Here is a 16,650-nt window from a genome sequence, read left to right on the forward strand (position 1 = left end):
CCACCTGCTCCAGCTCATTTCTGCTCCATCTGTTGTGTTCCTACCTCATTTACCAGATGCCTTTTTCTTCTTCATCTACCAGAGAAACTCTTTTTAGCCTTCAAAAACAGCTCACAAGTCATTTCCTGTGAACACACTTACCACTTTTTCCAGAGAGCCAGCCTCTATCTCTTCAAAACCTGTTTATACCCGATTACAACTGATTTGTGCTATAATTCCTATTATTATTGTTATTATTATTACAACTACTACTACTACTATTGAACACCTACTATGCCCTAGGCATTTCACCTTAAGGGAAAGATTAAGCAAACATTCTTGTAAATGTCCATATTGTAAATAATTTTGGCTTTGTGGGCCATATAGTCCCTACCACATTTTAAAAAAATAACCTTTTACAAAGGTCAAATCCATTCTTAGCTTGGAGGGCCACACAGAAAACAGTCCACTGAGCAGATATGGGGTCGGTTATAGTTTGTAGACGCCTGATCTGGGCACTGAGGACTATGACAATGAGCCATGATAAAGCTTGTAATTTAGAAAGATACACATTAATCAAATAGCCATACAGAAAAGTGTAACTAATACAACTGTGATATGATCATGAAGGAACATATAGTGTTACAAGAGCATACAATGAAAGAGAAAATCTGTGGGAATCGAGTAGTTATTTTTTATGTTTGCCTTTCTTACTAAACTTAGATCCTCAAAGACAAAGTTACACCTTCCTCACCTTACCTCTTATCTTAGTCAACCTTATTCTCCTATCACTTACACTTATAACAGACTCAGTATAGATCTGTCTAATCAAGAAATTAACTCAACAGAATATACAGCCTTTTTAAAAATTTTGCCACTTCTAATCTATGGACAGGCTGAAAATTTAGATAACCAAGTACTGGATATACGTATGTCTAGAGTTACAATAAAGCAATCCAGGAGAAGGCCCAAGTAACTCTATTTTTAATAACAACAATAGCTAAAATAGATTGAGCACTTACTTCTGTCCAGGTCTACAGGTATTACTCATTTAATCATCTAACAGTCCTGTAACTATTATCCTCAAATTGATCTCTAAATTCAAAGCAATGCCAATCACAATGCCAAGCAGAAAAACTGACTCTAATTCATATAGGAGGAAAAAGGCTCCAACCTGACTACATGAAGCAAAAATTTATACAGAAAAAAAAGAAATACTCGTCTTCAAAATTTAAAAATTACATGCAACATATGAACCATACATATAAAAAATAAGCCACAAGTCAGTCAAAGATATTTGCAACACGTACAACATAATATATAAACAATTCCTATAAATCAGTTAAGAAAAAGGCAAGCAAAATAAGAGTAGTTTGAAAAGACAGTCTAATTAACTATATATAGCCAAGGGAATGCAAATCTAAAGAAAAATGAAAGATCCAGAAATTTTGCCCCTAGTTACACGCCCCCAAAAAATGCGTACATATTTTCACTGGCATTTACTAGAAATGTTCAGAGCAACACTATTCATAATAACCAAAAGTAGAAACTACCCAAATGTCCACGCTAGAAAAGATTTTAAAACTGTGGTATATTCACATAATTTAATACTACAACTACACCACGATGAGAACAAACAATCTATAACTAACTAACAACATGGATGAATCTCATAAACGAAGAGTTGAGTGAAAAGAAACCAGACGTAAGAAATTCATACTACATGATAACATTTATAAAGTATGCAAAAGTAATTTATGGTGTTAACTGGAAAGGAGGATAGTGACTAGAGAGGAACATAAAGGGGGACTACCTGGGCTGCTGTTCATGAACAAGTTCTTCATCTGGGCTCTGATTACATGACTGTGTTCAGTGTGTAATAATTTATCAAAATGTACACTTACGACGTGTATTTTCTGCATATATGTTACACTTCAGTATAACAAAAAAAGTTACAATGAAATAGAATGTCACAGCCATCACAATGACAAAAATCAGAGTCTGTCAATACTAACTATTTGAGTCATGTGGAAAATCAAACTCTACTGGTAAGAGTAAAATAAATTGGATTAATCTTCCAAGAAAAATTTAGCAAAGCTGACAGCTACAACACAGCAATTTCACTAGAGTCTCACACATTTTCCAGGAGACACGTATAAAAGTTTTATAATTATAATATTGAAAAATTAGAAATAAACTCATTTATCAGCAGGAGAATGCATAAACTGTGGTATGTTAGTGGTATGGTTTTTTTTACACAGTAGTTAACATCCATCATCTAGATTTATATGTACCAACATGGACATATTTCAAAAACAATAGTGAGACAATTATTTTTTTGCAGAAAAATATGAATAATAGATTAGCACTTACTCTAAATATATTTTATGTGTAAAATATATGTAATGTATTTTACATCTAAAATATATAGGAACAAGTAAAAGTACGGGAACGTGACTGAAAGGACATTGATCAAAGCCGTAAAGGTGGCTGGTTCGGGAGAGAGAGGGAGTATAATCATAAGCCCTGGAAGGGGAATGCAGGACACTACAATCTTATCTACATTTTTTTTTCACTGAAAAATGGTAAGAAATAGTGGTAGGTACATAATTTTTTAATACTTCACTATTTTCTGTACTTTTCCTATTTTTTTAAAACTTTTAAATATCCTGTTATGTTTTTTATGACACTGCAATCTATACTCATTACGTGTACTACACTACTAGCCTGCTTTCCAATTCACTTCCTGAGTGGGTGTCATTTCTATTAAGTGAAAAATCTTTCTAACAATTTAATTTTGTTATTACAAAATTTACACTAAGAATCCAGAATAATAAGTATAAATGTATGCCAAATTTTCACAAAAGTTTCAGAATAATAAAGAAACAAGTTTGCTCACCTCAGAACTCCTATAAAACATAATTTGAATATGTATATATTATAAGGAGAAAACTGATCTGGTTCTCTCCTCTTTGACTAGTAGGTATTGTCTAAAACTATGGTTCACTGGCTTAACAAGAAGAAAAAATATTTCCATTTTGGAGTAATCCATTTCTTTCTTTTGTTCTTCCTTCTTTTTTAAAATCAATGTTGCTCTAACAGACTTGTTCTTTTAAAAGCCATTTTAAAAACATACACATATAAATGAGGTAAGGAAAAACAATAGTGGGCTCTTGATGTCTAGATGAGTCTGCCATCAAGAAGGCCCCCAAAGAGCTAAACTTGTTTTTGTTAATTTACACAAGTATTAATCCTGAAACTCATTTGTACTTTAAACACAGTTCAATGCTTAGTTCTAATAATATATATTTTTCACTCTCATGCCCACACAAAATTAAAAGCAGAAAATCAGAAGTTGGAGTGAAGGGTATATATAGTACTGACAGCAGCTAAGATAAAAAGTGACAGCAAGAATGAAGCAGACACAAACTGTTACAAAAACAATACCACAACGAGCATGGATAAACCCCTCTCATCCCTTAAAAGCCTGTTTGAGAAAAGGATACAGTGAATAAGAGACATCTACAATTTAGCTCTTGATAAAGGGTCAAGTATTCTTGAGGATCATTCTTAGTTGTCAAGAACTGATTAAATTAGAGGTTAGGCACATGCTGTTAAACAGGAAGATAGTCTTTGCCAGACTGACTGCTGCCAAAATTTTTAAAACTGAAAACATGGTATAAAAAGCTAATAATGAAGAGTTTGAAAATGCACTTTTCTAGAATAATTTTTTTAATTAAAGTTTACTGGAGTGACAATTGTTAGTAAAGTTACAGAGGTTTATTATGCTAAGCGAAATAAGTCAAACAGAAAAAGTCTAGAATAATTTATTCACCAATAATGCTAAATCAAAGAGGTGCTATTATATTTCATATAAAATTAAGAAAAACTTACAAGTAAACAAGCTCATTTGTTCATGAATTATAAGTCTAAAGTATATTTGATTATTCCAGTGATAAATTGCCAAATAAATAAAAAAAGGCAGTGGTTTTCCTAATTTGTAAATATGAAATCAAAGAGTCACTTGTTTAGAAAAGAATAAGATTCTTCACTATGTTGTTCTGAAAAACTAACGAAAAGACAAGGTACAGGTTCATGACCACATACTCAAGACCTACCTTTCCCCCCTTGGTTCATGGCACCAGTGTCTCGTCCACACTGTCCTTTATTATTTACACCAAATGTCCAAACTTCTCCATTCTTCATTAAAACACAAGTGTGAGCTTTGCCCATAGCCACTTGAGTCACAAAATGGCCTTTCAAATCGGTTACCAAACCTATAGGAAAGATGCAAATTTGGTAAGAAACAACAAAAAAGCCTCTCTGAGCCTAGTAGTGAATCATCAGTAACGTAAAAGGACCCCTCAATGCAGAACTTTTCATTTCTAGGATACAATAACCCACCAAAACGGAAAATAAGCAGCCAAAAGACTGGCAAAATACCAGTAAATTAATTTCCTAATTTTGTAATGAAGCTTCAAAATCTTAAAATGTTATCATCCAGACTTAGAACAAATCTTTACTGTGGCATTAGCTCAAGCTCTCTTCTCCCGAATACTTGCTCTAAATGGCAACAGCTCTCAACAATTCTCAGAAGAGTCATTAGTTCTCAAACTTTACCTGCTTTGACCTGCCTCAGCAAAACAAAGGAAAACACTCGCCAGAGTATACTGAATAACATTTTTGTAGAAACCTGTGAGATTTTCCAAAGAGGTAGTTTTCAATCCTTTTGAACCTAAAATACTTTCTTCCACAATCCAATGCATAGCTAGTTCCTAAACTTGAATTAAATGAACAAGTTTTGATCAGCCCATTCCCAGAGAATTTTATCAAGCAATAGTTACACTGAATATTATTTTTAAACTATATATGAGCCCATTCGAAAAATTTTGCTTCACTCTTGACACTGAGGCCAACTGAGAATCTAAACATTACCAAATTAAGCCAACTCAAATATTACCTGAGTACATTTCAATATATAATTGCTATAAATGTTCAATATATGTCATTTCCCCAGCCTGAGACAATCAATTAAACTTCCAATCAGAAACTTCATTAATTCTCGTTTCCTTTTGACAAAGAAATTTACATATTTACTTCATATAAAAACCTTCCAGCGGGTTGCCGCAATCGTTATACTCTTTTCTATATGCCAGAAAGAAAATATGGCAACCAAATATGACAAGTTTTTAAGATCAGAGTTTATATACTCTTTATCAGACCAGTTCTATCCTTCCTATCCACTATTTAAACTTTTGGTTTATCTGTCACTCAGTCACTTAACAAGTAATTTTTGAGACGGTGCCATGAGCCAGACACTGCTGGGTACTGGGGAGATAACAGTAAGTCAGAGAGAGATAGTCCCTCCTAACTACCTAATGTGGCGCTAAATAACTTATCAATCATAAATCAGCTATGTTATGTCAATCATTTCCCTGGGGTACTACCATGAACACATCACATGAGCATCTGGGTCTAGAGGAAGCTCTCCAGAACAAGTAACTGCTAGACAGCTAAGCCCCGTGATTAGCTCTGCATGAAACTATTAGGTTGGTGCAAAAGTAATTGCGGTTTTTGCATTTGTTTTTAACCTTTTAAACCACAATTATTTTTGCACCAATCTAATAGTAACAGTGGTCCCCACAAAGACAGGAAGGAATCACAAAGCATTGTATTTGGAAAGAAAGGTGAAAAACATGGAAAAAGCATGCTACAAATGTTAATTTTCTAGTCATAGCTTTGCAATACATAATGTCTAGTTTTGGACTTTGCATAACAGTGAAATGGTGTTTAACTTACTTGAACTATCAGAGTAAATGGCATCTTTTCCAAACATGTATAGCTCTCCATCTTTAGAAATAACAGAACTACTTCCATTATTGCAGGCTGTATACACCACAATCTTGCCTTCCATCTTAATTATTTTTTTAGGTTTATAGGGTTTTGATTGCCGTCTGCTCTTAGCTTAAAAAAATTAAATTAAATTAAGTTAAATTAAGGCACCTATGCATAAATAAAAATAATAGTTTGTATATAAAGCCCAAGTAAAAAATATATTATTTGCTTTATGATACTATTTATTTATTTATTTACTTACTTATTTATTTTCACAAAGGCCTCAACTTCCCAACATGTCAATTAAAATGAGTAAACCTGCAAGCTTCACCTGGTTAATTAATATTCAGGCTATCATTGTCAGATCCTCCTCTTGGTAACATATTGAAATTCCCAATGGGAAACAACAATTTTCTACCAAACTTCTGGGGAGTCCAATCTCTAGATCAGCTATTTATATTATCAATACTATTCCATAATTACCTTTCCTCTCAAACTCTAACTTACATGTATTTTTATGGTAGACTCCTGAAAGTGAAATCTGTTCCTCATTCATTCAACACATACGTATTAAGTAGCTAACACCTACCAATGAAAGATTGTAAAGATTGTACGGAGGGACAGTGAATAAATGTAAACATGGATGATTCAAGCAGCCTCTGCTCTCAAAAACTAAATCCTTCAAATGAGCAAAAGATGGGAAATATAAATACATCTTATCTTCCTTTAGTCAACCTCAATTGTTGCATGCTTTTCAGAATAAAAACATACTGCTATGCTGGGTACAATTCGGGGACTTAAAATACCATTACATTTTTTCATATAACACGATCCACATCATACTGGTATATACAACAACTATGCTATCTGGTGCTCAAGCAAAGAAAGAACAATGTTCTCTGAATGCTAGAAGGAAAAACTAGCTGTGCAAGTTTCTGAAATATGGTGATACACTTCATGCTGTTTTAAGGGATTTCTTCCAGAGTAACTTTTATTTATACATGATTTTTACATTAGATGTTGACTTAAAACCTAATATTCATAAGATGCTACCCTACTGTGCTACAATATATAAAGTAGATGAGAAGTTACAAAAAGAGAAACATTACACTGAGGAAGACTGAACAGAAGCATAGAAAAGATAAGGAATAAACAAAATTATTTTTTCATTACTTAAGGAATACTTTCATCATAGAGAAATGACACCAAGAACCGTGATCCATAACTCACATTATCACACAAGGTTACATAAGGTTTACTTCATTTCAAAATATATGTTCCTTCAAAAATTTTGGGTTACCTAAAATAATATACCAGAATACGTTTTTTTTAAATAACATGAACTGGCAAAACAAATCAACAGCCATGTATCCATAACGCATATAAGATTGATGAATATGAACTCTAGAATGAAATAAGCAATCCCAGTTATTTACTGAACAGTATACCACCACCATTAACTGAATATGCCCCAATGTAAAATCCTCTATTAACTTTGTGAGGTTAGTGCTGTGAGGTTAGTACTGTTGAAACAGATACACCATATATTACCAAATTCCATACTATTTTTACTGAATGTCCAGTTGATCAGTCAACTTACTTGACTCTCCATCTTCTCCTTTACTAGCAGATCCTGTAAAGAATATGCTTCCATCTTCTGCAACTAAAAGGGCGTGAGAGCCATCGTGTCCAACTGAGAAGTGTACAATCTTTGGAGATTTTGTAATTGGTAGCTCAACCCATTTTCCTGCTGAAGGACCACCTTGTTTGATTCCAAGACTCTGGTATTTGCCGGTGTAATATATCTTATATATACAAGAAAAAAAAAGAAGAAAAAGAAAAGGAATAAGAAAAAGAGAAGAAAAAGAAAAGAAAGAAAAAGGGAGTTATAGTGCCTTTTGGAGTAGTGTACCAGGTTTCACATGGGAGAAAAAAAACTTCCATATTTTATTGAAAAGCAAAAATACCAAGAACCCAAATTTTTTTTTTAATACCATTTGATTTCTGTGAGCTAAAAAGGAGACAAATAGGCATATTTTTCCAAAAGGACAAGAGCCCATAATAGTTTTTTCTATCTATTCAGAATACTTATAATCCCTCACCTTTCAATTTTATATGATACTTTATAAGTATCCTGAATAGATACAAAAAAATATACTTTATAAATATACTCAAAACTTGTAACAGTAGTAAATTCATAAAATTCCCAATTAATTTTCCCCAATATAAAAAGCCCTACATACAAACATACTGTATTTACCTTACTTCATCTTCACACCCAATAGATAAGAAACTTCCATCTCTGTAGATTGATCTCTAAATCGATAACTTATTTATACATTCTCCTCTTTCCCCCAACTTGTAGTCTGTATATTTCTGCTCATTTACAGAAAGTTGCAATGGATGTCATATTCATCAAAATAAACACAAAATGTGAATTCACCCCAACTCAAAAAATTACACAAAGAGCTCCATAATTCAAAGCAAATATTTATAAAAGTATAACATTTTATAAAGTTTATAAAGTGTTGTACTCTTAAATGTCAATTTCCTTTTCATATTTCAACATGAATAAAATTTTACCATATAAAAACATAAAATAATTTAAATCAAAATCTAAAATATGATTACGTTTAAACATGTGAACTATGTAAACTAATCAACTGATGTACCAACTCTCTCTTAAAGCAGAGAATGCTAATTTTTAATCCTAAAAGAGTAACTTACCTTTCCATTTGCTGTTTTCATTAGTGCAAACTCTCGTCCTGCACCAAGAATTGCTGACTCCTCATCAAATCCTGTACCTGATAATGCATGATTAAGAAAGTCTATTATTTTTTAATATGAATAATTTCAAGTACAACTGCTACTATTCTGAGTGATTAAAGAGTCAATTCAATTAATATAACTCAAAAACAAGGATGACAAAATGTCATACACCTGAATTAAAATACATATCTATATACACACACACACACATATATGTATAAATAGGTACACTGCTCCAAGGAAACATAAGGTTATTATAAGCTTCTTAATTGTTCCAAACTAGTGCCAGATTAACTTTTTTAATATGAAAAAATTTTTAAAGCAATGTCAGCAATATACCTTGAATTAACAAATAACAAATTTTTACCGATCTATTAGGCAGCAGGGATTACAGAACACATGAACCTTATCCTATGTGATCCTCACAACCATACTGCCTGTTTTATAAATGAATAAATATAAAGCTGGTGAGGTTAGTCCAGAACCCAAGTCATTTGGGCTTGAACAATACCATGTACATGTTTGAATTAAGGTATTTCAGATTCTTCACTCCATGCTTTTTTACTACAGAACATTTCATGTAGCTACTTTATGAATCTGAATACGTATGTGTACATACACATATACACAGATCCTTACGCACATTTTCAAACTGTAAAACTATGTGTAAATAGTTATATATGGCACATTTTATAATTTTGGCCAATTATACAAATTACTAATTAGTTCATGGGCTTTTTTAAATTTAAAACTATAATTTAATTCTATATTTTTCTATGAAAGAATTACAAAAATAATTAAGATGCAAAGTAAATCACTAATGTCAAGTTTCTGAAATTTAATGAGATAGTCAAAAAAGATGGGTTATGCAAAGAATCCCTAAGTGAAACAACAGCACTATTAAACCTGCAGCAGCATGGCCAACCAAAGTGAGACCCTCGTGGGAACTGGTGATCCCAATTACTACCATGACACGGCGAGAGTAAGTATATTAAGTCTGAGAAATACTCTCTGGTTGCCTGTACTTCTACATCCAAATGAAAGATGAATCCGTTTGTTAGACCAATTACCATTTTCACAACCTGTGGGATCACTCTATGGCTATCCTGGAAATCTGTTCAAATCAAAATTAACGGTTTCAATGAGAGAACTATATATATCATTGTAGTAACATTTACAATAGAAGTTTTCAAAATTTTAAATAATTGAATACAGAAGGAGCATACAAACTAGTGATGTCCACAAGTGTTGTCTGTCTATAATTTTTATCAAATGTAAGTTTACTTTCTTTTGCTCTACTCAGAATGAAAATGGAAAATTATCAGTCTCTTCCTTAAAACGGTGCTCATATATCTTACTCTGTTTAAAGACCATATTTCCTATCTACTCATACATATTAATTCATAAGTGTGCTTTATAATATCAGACAGAAAAATAGCAACTAAAATATAAGCTACACTGCTGAAAATACAATGTCAGTTTTCAAAAGAATAAAGAATCTGAAAATTAAAATATGCGAGAAAGGCTTATTTGACAATCTTACTTATAATATGCAAGTCCTTTTCCAGATCAAATAGTGAGATACCACAGGCATGTAAGCATTTTCTGGCCAGTTTAAGTTGCAATTCTTGTTGTAGCACAGGTTCAGTGCTTGTGGCAAATATTCTGACAACAAAGCCATCCTAGAACAAAACATCCACAGTATTATGTTGCATAAATTGGCCTTTTAACGATCTATATTCCATCTAATCAAAATCAATTTATAGGAAAGGGATTCCATTTACCCCAGCTACTCATGATTCAGAGTACTTACATCTCTTGAAGCAGCTATCTGATTAATATATTCGCCATCAGTAAATAAAATATTTTGACCTTCATTGTGGCAATCTGTGCAAAAGGAAGAGAAAGTAACTATATTACAATATAAATAAACAGCTCACAAAAATGACTTTCTCCTCTGTTGAAGTCAGAATGAGAGTTCTCCACGCAATAAGGATAAACAAACTCTAAGGGAGACTGTGTTTTTTAACAAAGAATTACATATTAGCAGAAACTAAATAATTCACTAATAATATTTATTACATTCTGTGCTTACACTTATAAATCTTCCATAACCAAGGAACTCAGAGCCCGCCTAATTTCAAAATGAATTAGTATTAGATAAAGTCTGATAACAAACATGCACCACGATGAACAAACTATAATGTTGGTTATAATCATTTCAATACAATCACATGCAATGTAGGCAACACTCTACCTCAGACATACATCACAGTCATTAGTGTCACAGGAAAATGCAGACAGACCTAAAGCTTCTGTATTTGAGTCTATGGTGTCCAACTACAGATATCCCTTGCTTTGTAAAATAGAACTGGTTGTCCAGTTTCCACTTAGAAGTTTAATGCTTATCTCCAGCATTTTGAGCATTTAGCATGCTATACACTTTTTAAATGTTCATCCCTCAGAAAACAGACAGATCTGAACTTCTGTATTTCTTTTTGCCTGAAAGTGCTCACATATTTGGCTGGAAAACCATGTTTTATCAACACTCTATGTATCTGTGGAATAGTGCACAACATACTTTGATCAAAATAATGCTCAAGTGCAATTGTAGCAAGGGATACCAGCATCACAGAAGGACCTCTGGGACATGTGTTAGTGATTGCTACTAAATAACATGAAACTACAAGCAAAATCAACATCTATGTACAAACTGTAGCCTTTTGGAAAAAGATATGTTCAGCAAGCAAGTAAAAAAGCACACACACTTCCCAAAATAACTGCAGAGAACTAGGATGAATCTCTCCATTAATTACAATACCAAAAAATAATACTTTATTTCTATTTGCACCTGAATCAACAAAACATAAAATTCTGTTTTTGGAATGAAGTAATGGAGCCCACCCAAATAAGCTGGATTACTCTATATCTTTGCCCAGGAGCTTCATACTAGCATACTTCCTTATCATAAATATGCAAAACACAGGCAGACCCTTACCAAATAGAGAATTCAGTGATCACAAACTGGAAATAGAAACTGGGAGACAAGGCCCACGGGTAGCCCAAGAGACTTGGTAATCAAAGAGAGGAGAAATCGAAAGAAAGAGTTCCTAGTCCACTGTACAGAATACAAAGAGGCGCAAGAAAGATGCTTCTGAAGCTCTAAGCAGTAAGATTTTAAACTAAAAAGCAAAGAAGAAAAACTCATTATAATTTCAGATAAATGCAGGGGTGAGGAGTGAAGTGGCACAAGAAGAGTAGCAAAAGCCTCATGATCTGAGGCAGCCTGTCACCAGGCATGGAGCGTAAATGACATCAGGATACAATACAAGAACTATGGCAACATATAAAGGTTAAAATGACAATTAACAGGAAAAGGTATGTTTTAGGTTCATCAAAGCTAGACTGAAAACAACTTATTTATACACTAGATTGTAAGACAAGCTGGAACACGAAGCTCAAGAAGTTACCAGATTTATGTCAGTTTTAGACATGGTATTCACTGCTGTCTATAAAGCTGACAATTCACTTCTGCTCCTTCTTAGTTGAAAAGCGACAGGACAGAGTTGCCCCCAGCTAGGGAGGAAAAAAGTACTACTGAAGAAATTGCAGTCCAGGTCAAAGAAATGGAAAAATGACAAGAGGTTTCTTCACACTTGAGGGCACGTCTTTCTGCTGTGTGGTTTCAAAAAGATCTTCTCTTGATCCTTTCTTCATCCATCATGTCATGTTATAAGACAGCATCTTCAGGAAAATATCAAGCAACATCTGCCAGTTCGGAAGACATGCAACATGGTACTATCTTCCCAAAGTCTGATTCATTCTTCACCGTGATATGGTACATATTTATTATGAAACACAGAAAGCCACACTTGATATTGTTAAAAGTTGCGTTTCATATGTTAAATGGTGTAGAAGTATTTAAAATGAATAAGGACATTAGCAACTCATTTCCATCATGGTGGAATAAATACAACAGATGGTAGGTAGACCATTTGAAAATGGTCTTCTCAGTCATAATCTCTATGAAATGATGAGGGTTTCTCAGAAGTAAATCCTTTATATTAGTATCTATTTGTTGGGGAGGAGGATTAAGAATTTTCTACCAGTACATTATCCTAAAATGACGTGCACAGACAGAGCGAGAATAATGCTCATTACAGTGTAATGTATATGGCAAAAAATTAGAAGAGACTTCCATTCAATGGAATATATTTTATAACATTAAAATGATACTGTGAAAGACTATTTAATGGCCTGGAAATTATATTCAGATTAATGAGGGAAAGGGATATGTTAAAAAGCAATATGTAGCATATGATCACTTTTTCTCACATATAAACACACATACATGTGTAAGACAGGAAGGATATTCACCAACACATTATAGTGTTTATATATGGGACGTAGGGTTACAATTTTGATTTTTTGTTTTTATGACACTTACTTATAAAATAAATACGATTGTTTTTAATGGTGTATATATGTATGGGGGTACACGTTATTTAAAGTTATTATTGTTATTATTATTATTATTATTATTATTTAGACAAGAGACATGGCCCAGGAGGACTTGTGATGATTAAAGAAAAATCTGTACACATATCTGAAAACAGACAGTTACTTACAAAATTGCGTTAGTAACTCATCTGTTTTCCAAAGTAGCTTTATGCATGAAATGTGGCATTTACCTTAACATAGTGTCATTTACACTAATTTGGATCTATTTATATATATCAGTGTTCAAATAAATGTTTGATGAAGTTATAAAATATTTTAAAAATTAAAAGCAGCCTGGGAGCAACTATGCTTCTCAAGCAGTGGTTCTCTATCATTTTCAGGTGGTCTAGCACACAGAAGCACTATTGTTGCTTACCACGAAATTGACAGACACATTAAGCATTCAGGGTTTTAACATAAACAAAGTCTTTTAGAATGTATTAAGGATAATAAATTCAAAGACCTTACAATAGATACTATATTATGCATTTGCCCACTGTTCCACAAAATTTAAGATCCACTGCCATAGACAGCAGTGATTTAAGTGATATGTGTATGTAAAACCTCAAAATGGAAGCAAAATGAGCTGTCCCCAAAGTACCTTATCAGAGTATAATTAAAAAGCACAAATGATGGAATTTTTAAAAATTCCTGACCCACCCAAATATTTATTTCTGAAAACCCTTTAAAATAAAGAGGAAAACCCAAAGTGTACTGTTGTTAAAGTAAAAATAAACAAAAGGCTGTTTATACCAGGTTATATGAGAGCCAAAGTTGTGGTTTTATTAAGAGGAACAAAGTAACATCTAATTCAGCAGTTCAAACTAATTCAGCATCTCAGACAGTCTTGGTGGGGAGAGGGTAGTGGGGGAATCAGGCTGCAGATGGGCAAGAATTTAAAATCAAAAATTAAAACACTTATATTTCTGATGTCTGTTTTCCTCACATGCATTAACTTTCTATAGACTCTAACATATTTTGCATGTCGAGACTTTTTTAACCTATTTGTAAGCAAGCACTATTCCTTGCTAATCACCCTTTGTATGTCTAAATGGCCTAACATGCAGGTCTCTTAGATCAACTGTGAAGAAAACAAACGACAAGTTGCATAACATACCTGGTAACATTACAGTACCATCTTGTTCCAGTGTTTCAGGGCTTATTCTTATGGCTGTCATGCTGTGGTTATTCACATCTCTATACAATAAATAACCCTGGTAACAACAAAAAATTTTGCTATGTTACGTATTAAAATATTTTTTTCATTACCAACTTAGCAGAAAAACTAGCCATTCACGTCTGTATTACAGTTTTTTGAGGTATAATGATACATCAATACTGAGGTCTAAAACAGATTAAAGACTAAAAATATAAGAATATGGGTAAACTTTAATAATTGTACACCACTGGGTACCAATTAACTTATTATATTCTCAGATACATATATTAGACACTCTACATAGGACAGTACAAACATTTTGTTCAAAATTAATGTATCATTTGCTAAGTAAATAATGGAAATGACCAGTGTTACTTTAACAATATTTTAAGGAAAAAATAACTGAAATATTTAGGTTAATACTTAAAAATAAACAGAGGAGTGGTTTTAGATGGAGTGATATGCCACTGAACACATTTCTGTAATAATGTATTTTCCATGGCATTACTTGTCAGATAAAGTACAGCAGTGGCAAATAAAAATTCGATGAGACATTTTAAACCAGATTAAGTGCTAAGAGACAATTACTGAGAAACTGATATTTAAAATTTTAATTTCAAAATCTTCCCAATAGTTGATATAACAGGATTATTTCTCATGTAACAATTTCTTTAATTTTCAAAAGGCTTTCAAGTATCTTTTATTGCTTGATGCTGACAACAAGCTGTAACCTGGGCAAGGGACATCTTGACTCTATATCGTTCCACACGGGAACCTGGCTTCACCTCTCAGGAAGGGACAGCACAGAAATAATCACTTCTGGCTCCTATGTCCATCATTCATTTACTTCTCTCCATAGGAGGAGGAGTGATGTATCTGATTGCTGACATCCATTTGGCCACGTTAGTCAGGTGATGAGATCCCAGCACTAAGAAAGCAATACAGGCCCAGCTCTTTTTTCCTTTGTTGATTCTCTGCATGATCCTCCACGCAGGTAACTATCTACTGGAAAGGACACACACTATTCCCTGGAAGGTACTGATCTAAATGTAGAATCAATGAGTTTGCGGCAAGAAGCTCTAATTTGGCCTCAGGTCACAGGTACATTCCCAATTCAGATTTGCTAATGATAAAGGCCATCTTTGATTCTTATCTAGAGGCTTACTTAAACAAGAAGGCCAACAGAAGACATGTTTATTCCCATTTTACAACTGAATCAGAGGATGAAATAAGTTAACTGAGTTGTCCAAACTGTCTCAGCTAGTAAGAAGCAGGGCCAGAACTAAAAGTAAACCTCTTATAAATTCTAAGCCAATGTTCTTTACACTACATTATACCATTGTTAATAGCCATATTATTAAAAATATATTGCATCTATTTACATAGAAATGATATGATTTATTGATTAAACAAGTACGAACCACACGTTTTAAAAGATGAGAAAGAAAAGTTTGGTTTATCATGGATATTCTCCTACCTGAGCATACCCTAACCAAGACTTTTTTTCTTTTCTGTTTCTGATGCGAGATGTAGAATTGTATATATGGCCCTGCAAAATAACAAAAGTTAGTCTATCAACAATTTCATAATTAACAACCAATGAAAAAAATCACACAAATGGATGAATAACATTTAATGCATGTTTCCCTTACGATTTTCAAAGAAATACTATTATGTGAAAATTAGATGGTCCTCTAAAAATGTAGCAAGAAACAAAATCAGTGTGGATGTAACTTGTGCTACGATTAAGAACGGTAAGAAATCACATTACCCTCACTGTTCCGCTGTATCCAGAGCCTATTTTGTACAGTCCATCTTTACATAACAGATAAAGAAAAAATCCATCATTCTGAAGTAGACATTGATCATCTTCATCAACTGTTATTTCTTTCAATGGCCACTTATGCATTAATGCTGCTTTCTTAATGCCATTGCTAAACCAGTCCTGAATTTGAATTTTGCCCACCAACACTGCCTGTACACTTCTCTGTAGTGAATTTAGAATCGTTGGCACCTATTCAAAAGAGAAGGGAAAAAAACAAAAACTCATTGTTAAATGTCCCAAACACAAAACAGACAAAATAAATATACTTCAGTCATATATCATCATTTATAAGAAAATAAGTTGCTATAAATGCATCAAATGTAATGAAATACCTAGGAATAAATTTAACCAAGGAGGTGAAGACCTGTAATCTAAAATTACAAGACATTGATGAAAGAAATTGAAGATGATACAACAAATGCAAAGATACTGTGTTCACAGATTGGAAAAATTAATACTGTTAAAATGTCCGTACTATCCCCAAAAATCTACAGATTCAATGAAATCCCTATCAAAATACCAATGGCATTTTTCACAGAACTAGAACAGTCCTAAAATTTGTATGGAGCCACAAACGACACCA

General features: G+C 33.1%; 1 protein-coding gene across 14 annotated transcripts in view; it reads right to left on the reverse strand.

Annotated features, from left to right (window-relative positions):
* Positions 1 to 16,650, reverse strand: part of MYCBP2 (MYC binding protein 2) — a 240,014-nt gene that overhangs the window by 177,545 nt on the left and 45,819 nt on the right. For all 14 annotated transcript variants that reach the window (XM_074329406.1, XM_074329401.1, XM_074329409.1 and 11 more), the window contains exons 6-14: positions 16,014 to 16,256; positions 15,720 to 15,791; positions 14,201 to 14,297; positions 10,397 to 10,470; positions 10,127 to 10,265; positions 8,542 to 8,618; positions 7,415 to 7,619; positions 5,779 to 5,943; positions 4,098 to 4,256 (exon numbers count right to left, since the gene is read on the reverse strand). In XM_074329406.1, coding sequence (XP_074185507.1) covers positions 4,098 to 4,256; positions 5,779 to 5,943; positions 7,415 to 7,619; positions 8,542 to 8,618; positions 10,127 to 10,265; positions 10,397 to 10,470; positions 14,201 to 14,297; positions 15,720 to 15,791; positions 16,014 to 16,256 — 1,231 coding nt within the window. The remainder of the gene's footprint in view (positions 1 to 4,097; positions 4,257 to 5,778; positions 5,944 to 7,414; positions 7,620 to 8,541; positions 8,619 to 10,126; positions 10,266 to 10,396; positions 10,471 to 14,200; positions 14,298 to 15,719; positions 15,792 to 16,013; positions 16,257 to 16,650) is intronic.

Source organism: Rhinolophus sinicus, linkage group LG04, assembly GCF_036562045.2.
Source record: "Rhinolophus sinicus isolate RSC01 linkage group LG04, ASM3656204v1, whole genome shotgun sequence".
Lineage (NCBI taxonomy): Eukaryota > Metazoa > Chordata > Mammalia > Chiroptera > Rhinolophidae > Rhinolophus > Rhinolophus sinicus.